Here is a 14,110-nt window from a genome sequence, read left to right on the forward strand (position 1 = left end):
TTTAACAAGGTTTATCAAAAGAGATATTGGCTGTGAAATCAAGATTAATTGTATTGCACTGAGAGATCAAGGTGGAGCAGTCAAGGGTGGGCTTGCTGTGCTGTCCAGCTCGTTTCCATGGCTATTCCGTCGACCTCTGCAATATTCTTCGGCAACGACATTTCCAGCTCATTTGAAACAGACCTTTTATGCAACTTGGTCAGACGCTCCCGGCATGATAGTCTGCTGCCAACGTGCCTTGATCAGCGCTTCAAAGTTCCATGTATTTTCATCTTTTTCCCGTTGAGGGATTGCACCAGATGTACTCAAACCTGCTTCTGCATGACTTCACCATCTCCGGGCTTTGTTTGTCTTTAACGGTGGAAATCACGGGCAGATGATGTACCGCAAGGTAAGCTGGTTCTGCGGGTCCGCGTTGTCGTTGATGGCATATCCAATCTCGACGGGCAAGTTCATATTGGTCTCGGGGCTGTCGTCGATATTCAAGACCTGCAACTGAGCCAAGAATGTGTTCTGATTACCGGGGAAGTCTGATGTTCCTTGCACGATGAACTTGATGTCGCGGGAACCATAACCCTCGGCGCTAATCGGTGCGGGAGTCTCAGGAGGACAGAGGTATACGAAATTGACGTCCTTGCTGATGGTCTGGGAAACGGATGACGAGGGCAAGGTGACGTAGTTGTACAGAGCGTCGCAGGAGTTGCTGGTGTCGCCGACGGAGCCGCGGGATTCGACATTGATGTTGACTTCCCAGGTCATGCCGCATGGTGGTCCGACTGGATTAGGACTGATATTGAAGGTGAGATAGTCGGCGAGTGCGCCTGAGCCGGAGGTCTCGTTACGGGCTACCAGACTGGAAGCAGCTTCGGCACCATTGAGAGACGAGGGGATTGCGGTGGCATTGATGAGGGCCAGCAAGAACAGGAGAATAGGAAGCACGATGAGTTCCATGTTGGCGGGAAGTCTGTTGATGGACTTACGATCCAGCTGAGAGCAGTTGTTGTACAGGGAAGTGGTTGACTCCAGCGAGAGAAATGTTTTGTTACCTTCCACACACGAGATGTGAACACTAGATCGTGATTCATACCTGTCATCTATCTTTGCACGCTGAACGTGAATTCTCTCAGGTGTCATTCTTTGCAGGCCAGGGCAACACCGAGTACTTCACATGCTCAGCGTTGACTCCTCACAAATTGTCCTTTACACGTTAGTCAGGCCAAATAGCAACCTCCAGCCAAGGGTAAGCATCCTCTTCTTTCCTGCCTGGTGCTATAAGGAGAAGTCCGGCCACAGACAGGTCTCACAAGCTGTAATCTATATGCGGTCGTCGCCTACGGAATCATGGTAAAGCTATCCTTCACAGCCTGCTGCAGAGAGGAATTGCAATCAGTATAATATACATCCAGAGCCTGACAGGCTCTGAGGAGTGAGTGAGACAGAGGAAACCATCAGAAACGTCATCCTAGTATCAGTCGTAGGTACCTAGTTGGCTAGATTCCAGGGATTAACCCAGTTACAAGTATCTACGAGGTGTCAATGTACCTAGGTAGGTAAGTGACTCTAAAGTGAGGTATATCTGAACCTACCTACCTAGGTAGGTAGTCAAATAATACCCAGATCCACCTGGTGCCACCAGATCGGGCGCCTATCACGAATCACCAGTCCCTGGCACTCGGCTATCAAGTATAAGTGAAGTTAGGCGTCACCAAGTGACAGACTAGCGGCAGTCTCCGCATGCGCCAGGTACTGCGGAGAAGATACAAAAGGTTGGAGATATTTTTCTTTTCCATCGAGATAAAATTCACCAGGACCTGGAAATTTCATTGCGGCTCGACAAAGACAAGATGGCGTCGAAGACTTCACCGTTCGATCTCTCCAAATGCGCCAGACCCAACATCCTCAAATTGGAACCTTACAGATGTGCGCGGGAGTAAGTCCGCCCAGGCGCATTGCTGGTCTTTCACTGACTCACCTCCCCCAGCGATTACAAAGACGACGGCACCAATATCCTCCTTGATGCGAACGAAAATGCCTATGGCCCTGGGCTGGTCCTTGACAAGAATCGTGTGCACGGCAAAGATGACAAGACGACGGTCGACTTCCTGGGTCTGAACAGATATCCTGATCCACACCAACTCGAGCTGAAGGAACTCTTCTGTCGCCTGAGAAACACACATACCCATACAGACAAACAATTGAAACCAGAGAATCTGTTTTGTGGAGTCGGCTCAGATGAAGCCATCGACGCACTTTTGCGCTGCTTCTGTGCACCTGGAAAAGACAAGATTCTGACCTGCCCTCCCACATACGGCATGTACACGGTTAGCGCAGACGTCAACGATGTTGAGGTGGTTAAGGTCCCTCTCAACCCTGACAATGGCTTCTCGCTGCGGCCCCAAGAGATCCTGGACAAGCTCTCCTCTGATCCCTCCATCAAGATGGTATACATTTGCTCTCCTGGAAATCCCACCGCCGGTCTCATTTCAAAGGAAGACATTCAACAAATCCTTGAGCATCCAACTTGGAATGGCATTGTCGTTGTGGACGAGGCATACATTGATTTCGCACCTGAAGGGTCAAGCCTGGCGGAATGGGTGTTGGAGTGGCCGAATCTGGTGGTGTGTCAAACGCTGAGCAAGGCATTTGGCCTGGCCGGCATACGTTTGGGAGTGACCTTCAGCAGTCGCGAGATCGCAGCGCTGCTTAACAATCTCAAGGCACCATATAACATCTCAAGTCCAACCAGTGCCATTGCAATAGCAGCCTTACAAGAAGAGAATCTGGCAGTCATGCGACAATACCGCGAGAAGATCATCCAGCAACGCGAGCGACTTATTCGAGAGCTCCCACGTATTCCAGGCATTGGCCGCTTTAGAGGAGGGTCTGCCTCGAACTTTCTGCTGGTCGAGATTCTGGACAAACCGCGTGAAGAGGGCGGACAACCAGACAATGTGACGGCTTTGAATGTTTACGAGACCATGGCGGGGCAACGCGGAGTGGTGGTCCGGTTCAGGGGAAAGGAGTACGGATGCAAAGGTTGCCTGAGGATCACGGTGGGCACCGAGCAGGAAGTAGATCGCTTCCTTCAGGAGCTCAGATCTGTCCTGGGCCACATTTACTCTGCTTCATCGCAAGGCTCGAAAGTCAACGGAATCGACAAGGAGAACCAGAGTGAGGGGGAACGCGAGGTGGCGGCCAACAATGTGATATCATAAGCGTCACGGTTCCTTCCTAGTTGGTGCTGAGAGCTTGTCTAGGGGCTGCCTAGTAGGTGCCTAGAGCGAGTGGAGGCTGCTTAGACTTTTTGTTTTTGGCAGATCCCATGGGTTGCCCATGCCTGTAAGTCCCCATGAGCGGAAGGGGCCTTTTCTCCCAGTAGTGGATAACAGCTATGCCCAAATCCGATAGAAAGAAACAACACCTGTTTCTCCCTAATCCTGTCATATCCTGTCACATCCTGCCAACACATCGCTCTCGACTCCTTCACTGTCGTCCAATCCAGCACCACACCGCTTCCCTTCTCTCACTCTCACACACTTGCAGATCGGCTCCGATTTGCCTTGCAGCCTGGCGCTCGAGGTATTGCGCAGGAACACGGAACCACCCTGCACATCTGTCGTCCCCAACTTCCTGCCTTTGTGTGCCTTACGATAGGCCACAATTCCTCACAATTCTGCTGCCCTATGCTAGTGACGAGCGAATGATTGACATGCTATGAAGAGATACAGCCTCCGCAGCCACCTGCCTGTCAAGTCCTGCATCTTGATCTCATCATCCGCCCTGCAGCTGCGTGCAGTCATTTCCTCCCACTGCTATCGAGCCTCCGAGTTACTGTCCTTTCCACTCGACAACCGCTCTTTTGTCCCACTTTCGTCAGTCTCCGGCTGCGGTTGAATTGTCAATAAGGCTGGCCAGTTCACTCCTCGGTCACTCAGCCTTCACTCAGCTGCCCGATCTCCAGACGATACACAGACACTTCCGGACCTCCCGTTTCACGGTTTCGCGAAACCATGTTGATTGAGCTCAAAAGAAGGCAATTGATCGTCGCATTACATTCTTGAGGGACTGACGCCCCAAGGGTATTGGTGAATCATGGTCAAGGCAGATGTTAAACGGGACTACTACGCGGACTTGGATCTCCCTCCTACCGCTGATGCAGAGGAGATCAAAAAGCAATTCAGACTTCTGGGTAAGAGCAAAGAGTGGCGCAAACACCTGAGCTGAACTCACAGCGATGCAGCGAAACAATATCATCCAGACCGAAACCCTGGTCACGAAGTCGAGGTCGTGCCTAAGTTCCAAGCCGTTCAAGCCGCCCATGAAATTCTAAGCGATCCTGTAGAGAAGGCCAAATATGATGCTGGTCGGGCAAGACTGGCTGCTAAGACCGCCGCGACTGCTTCAACAGCATATTCTTCCGATCCTTACGGTCTAAGACCGACCAACTCCAAAGCGAGTCCTGCCGCAAAACAACAATTTCCCTTTCCTCCGCCTCCCAAGCCGGCGCAAAATCGTGCGCAGTTTCCCACGGCAAATCAGAAACAGCAGGCGTCTTCGGGTGCCGATAAGTTCAATGCGTTCACTAGAGGAGTACCACAATCATGGGATCGGGCGAAGTACGATGAGGCGCGGGCGGAGGCCGCAAGAGTTTTCCCTACCATGAGGCCTACATCTTCTGCTCAACAAATGCCACCACGGTCGACACCCAGGCAGGCCCCTACTGCTCCCAAACCCCCTTCCAACGCGGAAATGCCATACGTGCCGAACATACCGCCCACGAGTTTCCCGGGTTTATCTAGGACAGCAAGCTCAAGAAAGCCAGACTACCACAGCGCAGACGCGCCGCAGTTTCCTCGTTCGGCTTTCTCTTACGTTCAAGGGACGCGCGGGCAGCCGCCTCCCAACCCACATATCCATGCCCCAGACAACCAGTCCATGCGGTCGCCTCCCGTTTCTCGAGCTAGGCCTGCGGTCAGTCCTCTACGGCATGCCCGATCTTCTGACTATGACATGAGAAGCGATCTTCTTGGAGGTCGTCCGTCGTCAAGATATGCTGGAGGTGGCGGGGAACGAACAGACATCAATGGAGACGGCATACATCGTTCGTCCAGCGTTCGCAACTCACCAGTCGATGATCGGGGACCTTTTGGCAGGCCCTCGACTCGTTACGAGAGTATTCCACGTCATCGGAGTGCTAGTCCTGGGATGCGAAACGCAGGAATACATGCAGATTTCTCGGAGACCTCATCGAGTGAGGAAGAACCACTGCATATGCATCCCAGGCCGAAGGCTGTCCCTCGGAGCCGACCACAAGTCAGAACAGGACTCAGTTATGATGCAGACAACAACCCGGGTTTGACGGGTCAGTTCCCCAGTACTAACTATACTAGAATCGTCGATGACAGTCGTTATCACTACCCCCCTCCTCCCGAATCGAAAGAATCGACACGCAAACCGTTCCCAAGCATGACATCCCCAGATGTGGAGGCGCCCAAGGCTAATGTGTTTCATGGTGACGGAGGAGGTTCGGACAAACCCAAGTATGCTCCCTTTTTCTTGGATTCCCGCACATGGTCCCGAGGATACCGAAGTGGTGGTACTGCCCAGAGAGGATATTCCTTTAACGGCTTTCCGTCGTGGGCGGTCCCTTCGAGTGTTTTCCCGCAGGTCACGCCTCCCCGGTCTCATGGACAGAACAGTGACACCCTCAGGGCGGGAGGCAGTCGTGATTTCGTTCAGTCGTGGAACAATAGGACTAACCCAAGCTTCAGTAATGACTCGGCCCAACCGAAAGTCCAGACAACATTCTCGGCGGCGGATTGGCATGACAAGGTGACAGCCGAAGACATCTTCCGCCCGGATGAGTCTCAAACGCGCAAGTCCCCCTCGAAACTGAACCGAAACGGAAGTAAACCGACGTCGCGAGGAAGAGCACAATCGCGGTCGGCAGAGCACGAACCCGCTTCCCCGTCTGAGATTCCCAACGGTCACGGAGAAGACAAGTCGACGGCATTCCAACCTGGAAAGTTAGGTGATGACTGGGCTGCCAGAGCGACGGCGAGACAAGCCCCCCTCAATCCGAGGGCAAGCCCCGGATCCGACACGACGGACGATTCAAGAGATCGCTACATTGTGGTAGAAGAAGACGCAATGGATGTCGACACGCCGCCAACCAACGACGACACTAAGGCCCCTGCCTCGAATGGCATCAAATATGCAGTCAACGCGGGACCGCCCCGCGCCGAACCGAAGCGGCGGTCGACGAACGGAGGCGTGGACCTGAAGGATTTCGCTCAACAAGCTCCATTCGCGCCAACATCGGCCGGGCTCAAAGGCATGAAAGACGACCTCGAAACATTCCTGCCATTTGAGTCACGAGCGTCAAACGAGGTCAACCTCAACAGTACGCCGTCCGCACGGATCCGGGCCTTGAATCTCCCCAAACCACCCAAAATTGTCATTCCGCCGGCTGAGGATCGGTTGGACAAGACCAATTTTGCGCAGTACGTCGAGAATATGGAGCACTACATGGGCGAGTGGAACAAATTCAACGCGAAAATGATTGAGCATTTCCGAGCGCGGCAGGATCGCGTTTGCGGCACGATGAGCCCGCACTGGATTGCGCAGCCGAGTGATGGGCCAGGGGCAGATGCATTGGACGCAGATGGCTCTGGCGACAAGAAGGCAGGGTATGGGGCGTATATGCAGTGGCTGAAAGACGACGCGCAATGTCGGAACTGGTGGGAAGAGGCCAACGAAAAGCATTTGCAGTGTTTGGAAGATCTGGGAAGAACCAGGCAGGTTGCGAAGCGCACGTTGCGGCCTTGATGAACATGACACGGCCTCGTGAAATTTTGCTCGACTTCTTTCGAGATGGATATGGCACGAAGTTTTGGGCCATTGATACCAGCAATCTCAAGCCATGAGTGGCTTTTGGAGTGAGGGAGTAGCGCGCAGTGCGGACAAGATACCCATTTTGACCTTGTTGCCCCTTTGTTGGCACAGGTACCTTGTAGTGGTTAGATGGATGGGAACCTTGGAATCCTTCTGCGATAGTTTTCAGGAGACTCTGAATGTCTAGGGAGATTCTTGGTACTCGTACTCCTGGTACTGCAGGGTGTTTCTGCCATCGGCAAGTTCCGACGGAGGAGCAACCTAAGCTTCACCAAGCGTGCACCAAGCATGCAGCAAGCATGCCAAGCTTCGGGTGGTCGCTGGCCGCGGCGTCGGGCATTGCCTTGTAAGTTCCAAGTTGTCAGATGCTTGGGCTTGCGACGCTTGCTTATCACTCGGGCTCCTGGGGCTAAAAGGCAAGACCGCAGTTTGACCCGGTCGTCAACCTATCGCCGACGCCAATTGGAGCACCTCCTTGTGGGTGCTTGGTTCAGGCTTTCCCAGCCACGGCCAACTCACTGCACGCTCACTGCATCGGATGACTGGCTAACTTTAGTAAATGTAGGCTGGTCCAGTCATCCACCAGTCAGGCCGCGCAATCCCGCCTGGTGCCATGGGTCTGAAACCTGGAATGCGCCAGGAGCTTAAATTGACAGCTCAGCTACAAGTTCAGATTCAGCTCCCTTTTCTTTTTCCTCTTCTTCTTCTCTCTCTATCCTGAAGAGAACAAGCCGTGCATCTCGACAACACTCTCTTTTCCAAAGATACTCGCTCATCTCAACAGACCGTACAAGTCCTACGCAGACTCCTAGAAACACCATCAAGCGCAATGGACGCCGAAAATCAACAACAGAAAGCCCAGGCTCCTGAAGCCCAGACTGGGGCTGACAGTGCTATCTCCCAGCAACCCGTGAGTCGCCCGTGCATCGTACATCGATCTCGCACACCTATCCATTAAGATCCGCCGTCCCATTGCTGCCTTGTGGACATCTTTGATAGACCAAAGCGCTGACTTCTTCCTCAACAGGCCGCACGTGAATCTATGGATGCCAGCGGAGTCAGCAGCAAACTCGGTCTCCGAGGCGGTGGTGAGGGAGAGGACGTTTGCTGTGGCTTGTATGTCTTTATGATTCCCTGCTGATTCTATCGCCATGTCCTCCGTTCCGAGCAGCTTGGTACTGACACTCTCTGTACAGGTGCGCCGGATTTTTGTGCTTCGAATGCTGCAAGGATTGCTGCTAGATGTGCTACATTATCACAGGCAACCAGAATGCAGACACATGCATAGAGACCAGTGCCTTGAATCAACCAGCGATTGATACCCAATAGTCCATCCAGCAAACCTGTTCTAGCACCCCAGGACAGTTCAATTGACACATACTTCAAACTCGTCTCTATCTGCTCCATCACGCATTCGTTGTCTGTTATTTCCTCTTTGTGCTTACGGATCTTACCTTTCTTAGAATCTGTGAGACTGGCCTTTGGGATTCTGATCGTCTTTTGCCTCAGAGGGCAGTGACACGTGGTTTTCTTCTGACCAAAACCCTAAGGAGGTGGCTGTGTTGGACGCATCCTTCCAATCCCGAGCTATGCCATTTTAAATTGACAAAATCCTTCGACTCTGCGTCGTGCTCGGGCACGAGAAAGACCAGCTCTCTGCGCAAACATTCGAGGACTCTTTGCAAGGGGCGGGAACGTTGTGGTATATATGCTTCCACTCCTTTCTTGCCCGATATCTTCGTCTCGATCCCTCGTGTCCTTCCGTTGTCCTCGCCATTCAAGTGACAGCTTTATTATCATGTATGCCAGTTCCGGCGAGTAGGGTGGAGCTCAGAGCTCTCAAGTGAACCTCGTGTGCATCCCGAACTCTCCAAAAGTCACAGCTGTGCCTGCGAAAGGAGGCAGTATCTCTGCCAATAAATGCTGTTCCATTCGTATCTTGGGAATAGCGCATTCATGCTCAATTGAACATGCGCCGAATTGCTGCCAGATTCGCAGTACCAAATACCCTCACTACCGAGAAGCACTTGACCTTTCCGGTCCAGGCGACGAGGCGGTTCTGGCCCCTTGCAGCACCCCCGTAGAAACAAGCAACCTCGTCTCCGTAGTCACGCGCTCACGCGACCCTCCATCCATGTTCAATCCAGCTCCATCTGCTTCGGAAACTGATCACAAGATAGATACCACTCAGCCGACCATCATGGACAAGGCGATAACTGTATCCCAGCTTTAAGTGCCTGCGCCGCTGCGTCCCGGCGACTAAACCACACATTCGAAACCACGACGGGCGACGGTGGACATAATGATGGCTCCAGCATCCACGTCCGCCTGGCCATCAACGAATCCTCTGGTTGGCGCCTTCTGCCACTTCATCGGCCTGGACTACTTTTACGAATGGCAACGATGGGGCAACTGGGGCCATTTTTTGTCCCTGTGTGGACTGGTCGATACCAGCAGTGTGCGGCAGCTGCACTGGAATATTAATACTTGGACCGACGACGAGGTGTTGGCGTGGAAGCAGTCGTACATGACGACGTGTTCGTCGATTGAGGTTGCTGTAAGCATTATTCATGCTCCCCCTTGGGGGAGGTCGACGACTCATTTGCTCATCCAAAATGATATTAATGAATGTAGGGCGCCATCTTCGCCAGCGTCGGCCTTACAGCCCTCCAACTCCCGAACATGGATTCAACGCACTGGAGCGCGCGGGCCTTGTTGACATGCTCGATGATCCTGGGCGTGTTGTCCGTGGTGTTTGCCGCCTCGCAGCAGTCCGACATTGGCATGCTCAACAAACCGCTCGACATCCGACTGTTCCTGTCCCGGGGCAAAGTCGAGCTCGAGAAGCGGCGGCGGTACCGCAAACCCTTCATCCTTCTCCCACTCGAGAGTTCCGTCGCGGCACTGAAGCAGTTCGACCTGCCCAGATTCGCGCTCAACATGGCCGTGTTGCTGTACATTGTCGGCCTGGGCGTCTACCTCCTCTACGCGTGGCTATACCACGTCGAACCCGCGGGAGGGAGGGACGACTTTCGCAACATCTTCATCGCCTTCGCCGCCACCGTGGGCGTCGTCTATCTCTACGTCTTGGGAGTCGGCGCGTTGGCGTACGCGGATTCCCGCAAGCGCACCGAGGACTTTGATCTCGATCGCACCACCACCTTTGCCAAACCGGCGTCGCAGACCCAGTTGGAGGAGTGGTTGAGGGCGCTGCAGGACATGCAGAGTATGAACTCGGAGAGCGGCAATGTCTATATCAGGTTGCAGGCGGCGGTTAATGACTTGCAGGCCAAGTGGGAGGAGGATAGGCAGGAAAGTCAAGGGAGGAAGAACGCTTTGCGGACGATGGGGAGGAAGAGGAAGAGGCCTGCGAGTGCGGGACGGGATGCGTGAAGTGACAGACACATTGGCTGGTCTATTTCAAATCTCTTGATTTGATGTCTAGTCACTAAATCTCTTTATTTGATGTCTAGTCACTCTTGTCCCTTTTTTTTGGCGACACTCCCAGATGCATCGAAAACCCACCGGAGGGTCAGGCATTGAAGCAGCAGCACCACCCGACGCTCCTTCAGACCATCGCGACCACGACTTCCCACGGCCTCAGCAGAATCGCCCAGCCTTTCTCGCCGTCTTTCCGCACCGCGTTACCTCCCTCCCCGTTTCGCGTATTGTAATTGCGAAACTCCTCCAGGATAGCGCCTTTCCTCAGCCCAGCTCCGTCAAACAACACCTGCCCTGCCCTGGTCGTTGGAGGCGGAGTCCACCATATCTCCTCGCCCGAGAAGTTTGTCACGACAAGGCACGTTTTGTACCTGTCGACTTTTTCTCCTGTGGCCTGCTGCGCGTCGGGGTGGTTGTCTGCAGAATCGTCTGTCCTCAAATATGCGACGACGTTTCCGAACTCGTTGTCCAAGTCCAGCATCTCGAAGTCGCCGTAGACGAAGATGTCCTTGTGCCGCTTGCGGAGTCTGAGTATGCGCTGCCAGTAGTGGAATGCGCTGTCGTGGTCGGCGAGCTGCGCCTCGGCGTTCCATTCCGCAAAGTCTGGGTGGATGGACATCCAGGGTTTGGCGTCCTTGGGGGCATCCTCCGGGAGGAACCCGGCGTAGGTGTCTGCGTCGGCGGTCCACTGCATCGGCGTCCTGGCATTGTCGCGTCCAATGAGCCGATATTGCCTCCTGTAGGCGGCCTGTTTCTCTTTGTCGTTGGGAAAATCTCGCAGAACTGTCTTCCAGTGATTGAGTGCCTCAATGTCTCTGTACTCATCCATGCCCCAACTCTCTGGCACGTTGATCTGAGCAAGTTCTTGGCCCTGGTACACAAAGATCGTGCCGGACAGGAGACCCAAGTGTGCAGCAAGCAGCTTGGCTGACTTGGTGCGATACGCGTCGCTGTCGTCGCAGTACCTCGACACTGTACGTCCTTGGTCGTGGTTCTCCATAAACACGGCATTCCAGCCGGCATTCTGAAGCATGAATGATTGCCATTTCGACACAATGTGCTTCAAGTTGCGCGGATCAAAGTCCTGGTGGTCCCACTTGATCCCGCCGGGCTTGACGTCCATGCCTACAATGTCGAATTGAAACACCATCGCGAGCTCGCCGCGGTCCTGTCTGACGGCCTTGAGGATTTCTTTCGTGTCCTCGACGCCGGGCATCTCGCCCACGGAGAAGGCTTCGTATTCTTGGAGAATGGTCCCGATCTCTCGCAAGTATTCGTGCAGCCGTGGACCACAGGCATAGTGTTTCACACCAGATTGCAAGAAACCAGGCCGTGTGACTTCTCCGTCTGGCAAGCCTGGATCCTTTGATATGAAGTTGATGACATCCATCCTGAACCCGTCGACCCCACGGTCGAGCCAAAACCGCATCATGGCATGCACTGCGTCCCGGACCTCGGCGTTCTCCCAGTTCAGGTCAGGCTGCGCACTTGCGAACAGATGGAGGTAATACTCGCCCGTCGCCTCGTCGTAAGTCCAGGCAGAACCAGAGAAACCTGATTCCCAGTTGTTGGGCGGAATGCGGTTGCCATGGTCGTCGTGGCGTGGCGGTCGCCAAATGTACCAGTCGCGATATGGGTTGTCTGTTGAGGAGCGCGATTGCTTGAACCACTCGTGTTGGTCTGACGTGTGGTTGACAACCAGATCCATGACGTATTTCATACCACGATCGTGCAGGCCCTTGATAAGATCATCGTGGTCTTCCATCGTGCCATAGCCGGGATAAATAGCACGGTAGTCTGAGATATCATATCCCATGTCAACCTGTGGAGATTGTAGGATGGGACTGAGCCACACAATGTCCACTCCAAGGCTGGCGATGTAGTCCAGCTTTGAGATGATGCCGCGGAGATCGCCTTTTACAGTGCCCGAGGCCTTGTCCACGGTGCAATTGGCTGATTTGAAGGATGCTGGATAGATCTGGTAGACGGAGGATTCTTTCCACCAGGCACGGCGAAGAGGCGGCTTCAACGTTCCAACTTGTGATGTATTTGCCATTGTGACCACCTGCACAGTCGAGATAGTACCAATTTCGCAGCGTCTAAGACGTGTATATAGGAATTTCCCTTGCAGCCGAGAATTTCTCCGAGCTCGAATCAATTGCGAAGCCACCGGGTGCCACCTGTTCATCGGGATGATGAGGTCAGAGTGTGTCTTCTAGGACAAGTGTACCTCCGAGACTAATGGGTCCATTTCTAGCTGAAAGGAAGGACTAAGTCACACGGCAAAAACCCAATGCAATGGTGGCGTAGTCGTCACTCTACACGTGACAGTGACCGACACAGACTTCAACGCATCGCCAGATCTTGGCGGGTACAAGAGGAAGTAAATCCACGCCGAGCTCACCTCCTTGAGGGTGAGACGGTAAGCCTTAATGAAGGATGCAGGACGTCCCTCACGAGGTGGGTCAGTCGAAGAAACATTCATCAATGGTGACGCAGGCATACTTCGGCATTTATACCCGGACGATATGTGCATCCGAACCAAGAAACTCGGCCAGTTCGTGTTGGATGATTTCTCGTTCAATTCCATCTGCTGAAAACGAATATTCCGCGTACGGGTACCGTCTGTCACCTTCTCGGTCATAGAATTCTCTTTCTCTCATCCGGGCATACAAATCAAGCATATTGGGTGCGCTCATAGTTCATTGCCGCCGCAGAGCCGTGCTGCTGTCTTGGTGCCACTATTTCCTGCGGCGGCCGCAAACGTGTCGCTCTTAGGGAAGACGCAAAGGTAAGAAAGACATGCGATGTCCCACACCTGGTGGGACGCGTTCTCTCGAGCAAAATCGGGACGCCACCGCTAAGGGTACGATAAGGCTGAAAATCAGAGCTGGTCCAAGAGCGTGGATTTTCTGGGTCAGAGTCGGCGGAGAGCGTCGATTAAATCGTCGGAGTATTTAGACACGATGGTATCCCGGCACTGAAGACGACAAGGACGAATACTGCGCGAGCGAGAAGTCGAAGTCAAGGTGGTCATGGCCGTGGTGAGGCGGTCCAGGCTGTCTCAGCCCTACCAGCGAGGCTGTGATTCGTTTCACCTTCCCCCCTGGGACGCCCACCCAGCCATCCAAACGGCCATTCCTGGCAGGAGAGAAGCTTCCCTTAAGCGGTCAGCCCTATGATAAGGGTGCTTCTCCCTACGTGGCCGGGGATATTTACTGGGTTTATCAGGTGAGTTATCCCATCGTGTCACACCGATTGGAGGCCCAGCAGAGGAATTGCCAGTAGCTGACCTTACCTTGGATTTTCTGGCGTAAGCGCGAATGATGAGACCTCTCACTGCAAATTTGATTGTAAAGAGCGAGCCATCATGGTGCCTCTCTGTCAGGGGTTGCCGTCTTATTTGCCGGTACCTCGATGGAGAACCGATGCAATATCGGCATAGCGAACCATACCTTTTCTTTTTGTCCAGATGTCATATCAAGCTGGTGTGATCAACGCGTGTGTCAACCGTCCAGACCCTGGTTAGCTGACAGCCCGCGACGAGTGTGCACACTCATACTCCTTACTGTTCGACTGTCCTTCCTGCATATTAGAGTTGAAGCTGCGGATCCATTCCTCTTGTTGACAAAGTTGAGTTTCGTGCTTTGAGATCTGGTTGATGTCCGCGGGCGTCTCCGCGGGCATCGATCAGGACTGCTCAGGCCCTGATCTAATTCTTGCTGTTCCTCTTCTCCACCTGCGGCTATGGTATCGGCTCCGAAGGCTACCATGT

The 14,110-nt window shown here is 53.6% G+C and overlaps 5 protein-coding genes across 5 annotated transcripts; 3 read left to right on the forward strand and 2 right to left on the reverse strand.

The window, feature by feature from the left end:
• Positions 1–366: 366 nt before the first annotated feature.
• Z520_04396 (uncharacterized protein) lies at positions 367–951 on the reverse strand (the record flags this gene model as incomplete). Its single annotated transcript, XM_016774903.1, has 1 exon — positions 367–951. The coding sequence occupies one exon, from the start codon at positions 949–951 to the stop codon at positions 367–369; it is 585 nt and encodes a 194-aa protein (XP_016633883.1).
• Positions 952–1,844: 893 nt separating this feature from the next.
• On the forward strand, positions 1,845–3,215 carry Z520_04397 (uncharacterized protein; the record flags this gene model as incomplete). Its single annotated transcript, XM_016774904.1, has 2 exons — positions 1,845–1,930; positions 1,982–3,215. The coding sequence occupies 2 exons, from the start codon at positions 1,845–1,847 to the stop codon at positions 3,213–3,215; spliced, it is 1,320 nt and encodes a 439-aa protein (XP_016633884.1).
• Positions 3,216–4,092: 877 nt separating this feature from the next.
• On the forward strand, positions 4,093–6,828 carry Z520_04398 (uncharacterized protein; the record flags this gene model as incomplete). The annotated part of the gene is made up of 2 exons (XM_016774905.1): positions 4,093–4,189; positions 4,241–6,828. 2 exons carry the CDS (start codon positions 4,093–4,095, stop codon positions 6,826–6,828), a joined length of 2,685 nt encoding a protein of 894 aa, XP_016633885.1.
• Positions 6,829–9,576: 2,748 nt separating this feature from the next.
• Z520_04399 (uncharacterized protein) lies at positions 9,577–10,287 on the forward strand (the record flags this gene model as incomplete). The annotated part of the gene is made up of 1 exon (XM_016774906.1): positions 9,577–10,287. One exon carries the CDS (start codon positions 9,577–9,579, stop codon positions 10,285–10,287), a length of 711 nt encoding a protein of 236 aa, XP_016633886.1.
• Positions 10,288–10,462: 175 nt separating this feature from the next.
• Z520_04400 (uncharacterized protein) lies at positions 10,463–12,391 on the reverse strand (the record flags this gene model as incomplete). Its single annotated transcript, XM_016774907.1, has 1 exon — positions 10,463–12,391. One exon carries the CDS (start codon positions 12,389–12,391, stop codon positions 10,463–10,465), a length of 1,929 nt encoding a protein of 642 aa, XP_016633887.1.
• Between the last annotated feature and the right edge of the window lie 1,719 nt (positions 12,392–14,110).

The sequence above is a fragment of the Fonsecaea multimorphosa genome (genome assembly GCF_000836435.1).
Source record: "Fonsecaea multimorphosa CBS 102226 unplaced genomic scaffold supercont1.7, whole genome shotgun sequence".
Classification (NCBI taxonomy): Eukaryota; Fungi; Ascomycota; class Eurotiomycetes; order Chaetothyriales; family Herpotrichiellaceae; genus Fonsecaea; species Fonsecaea multimorphosa.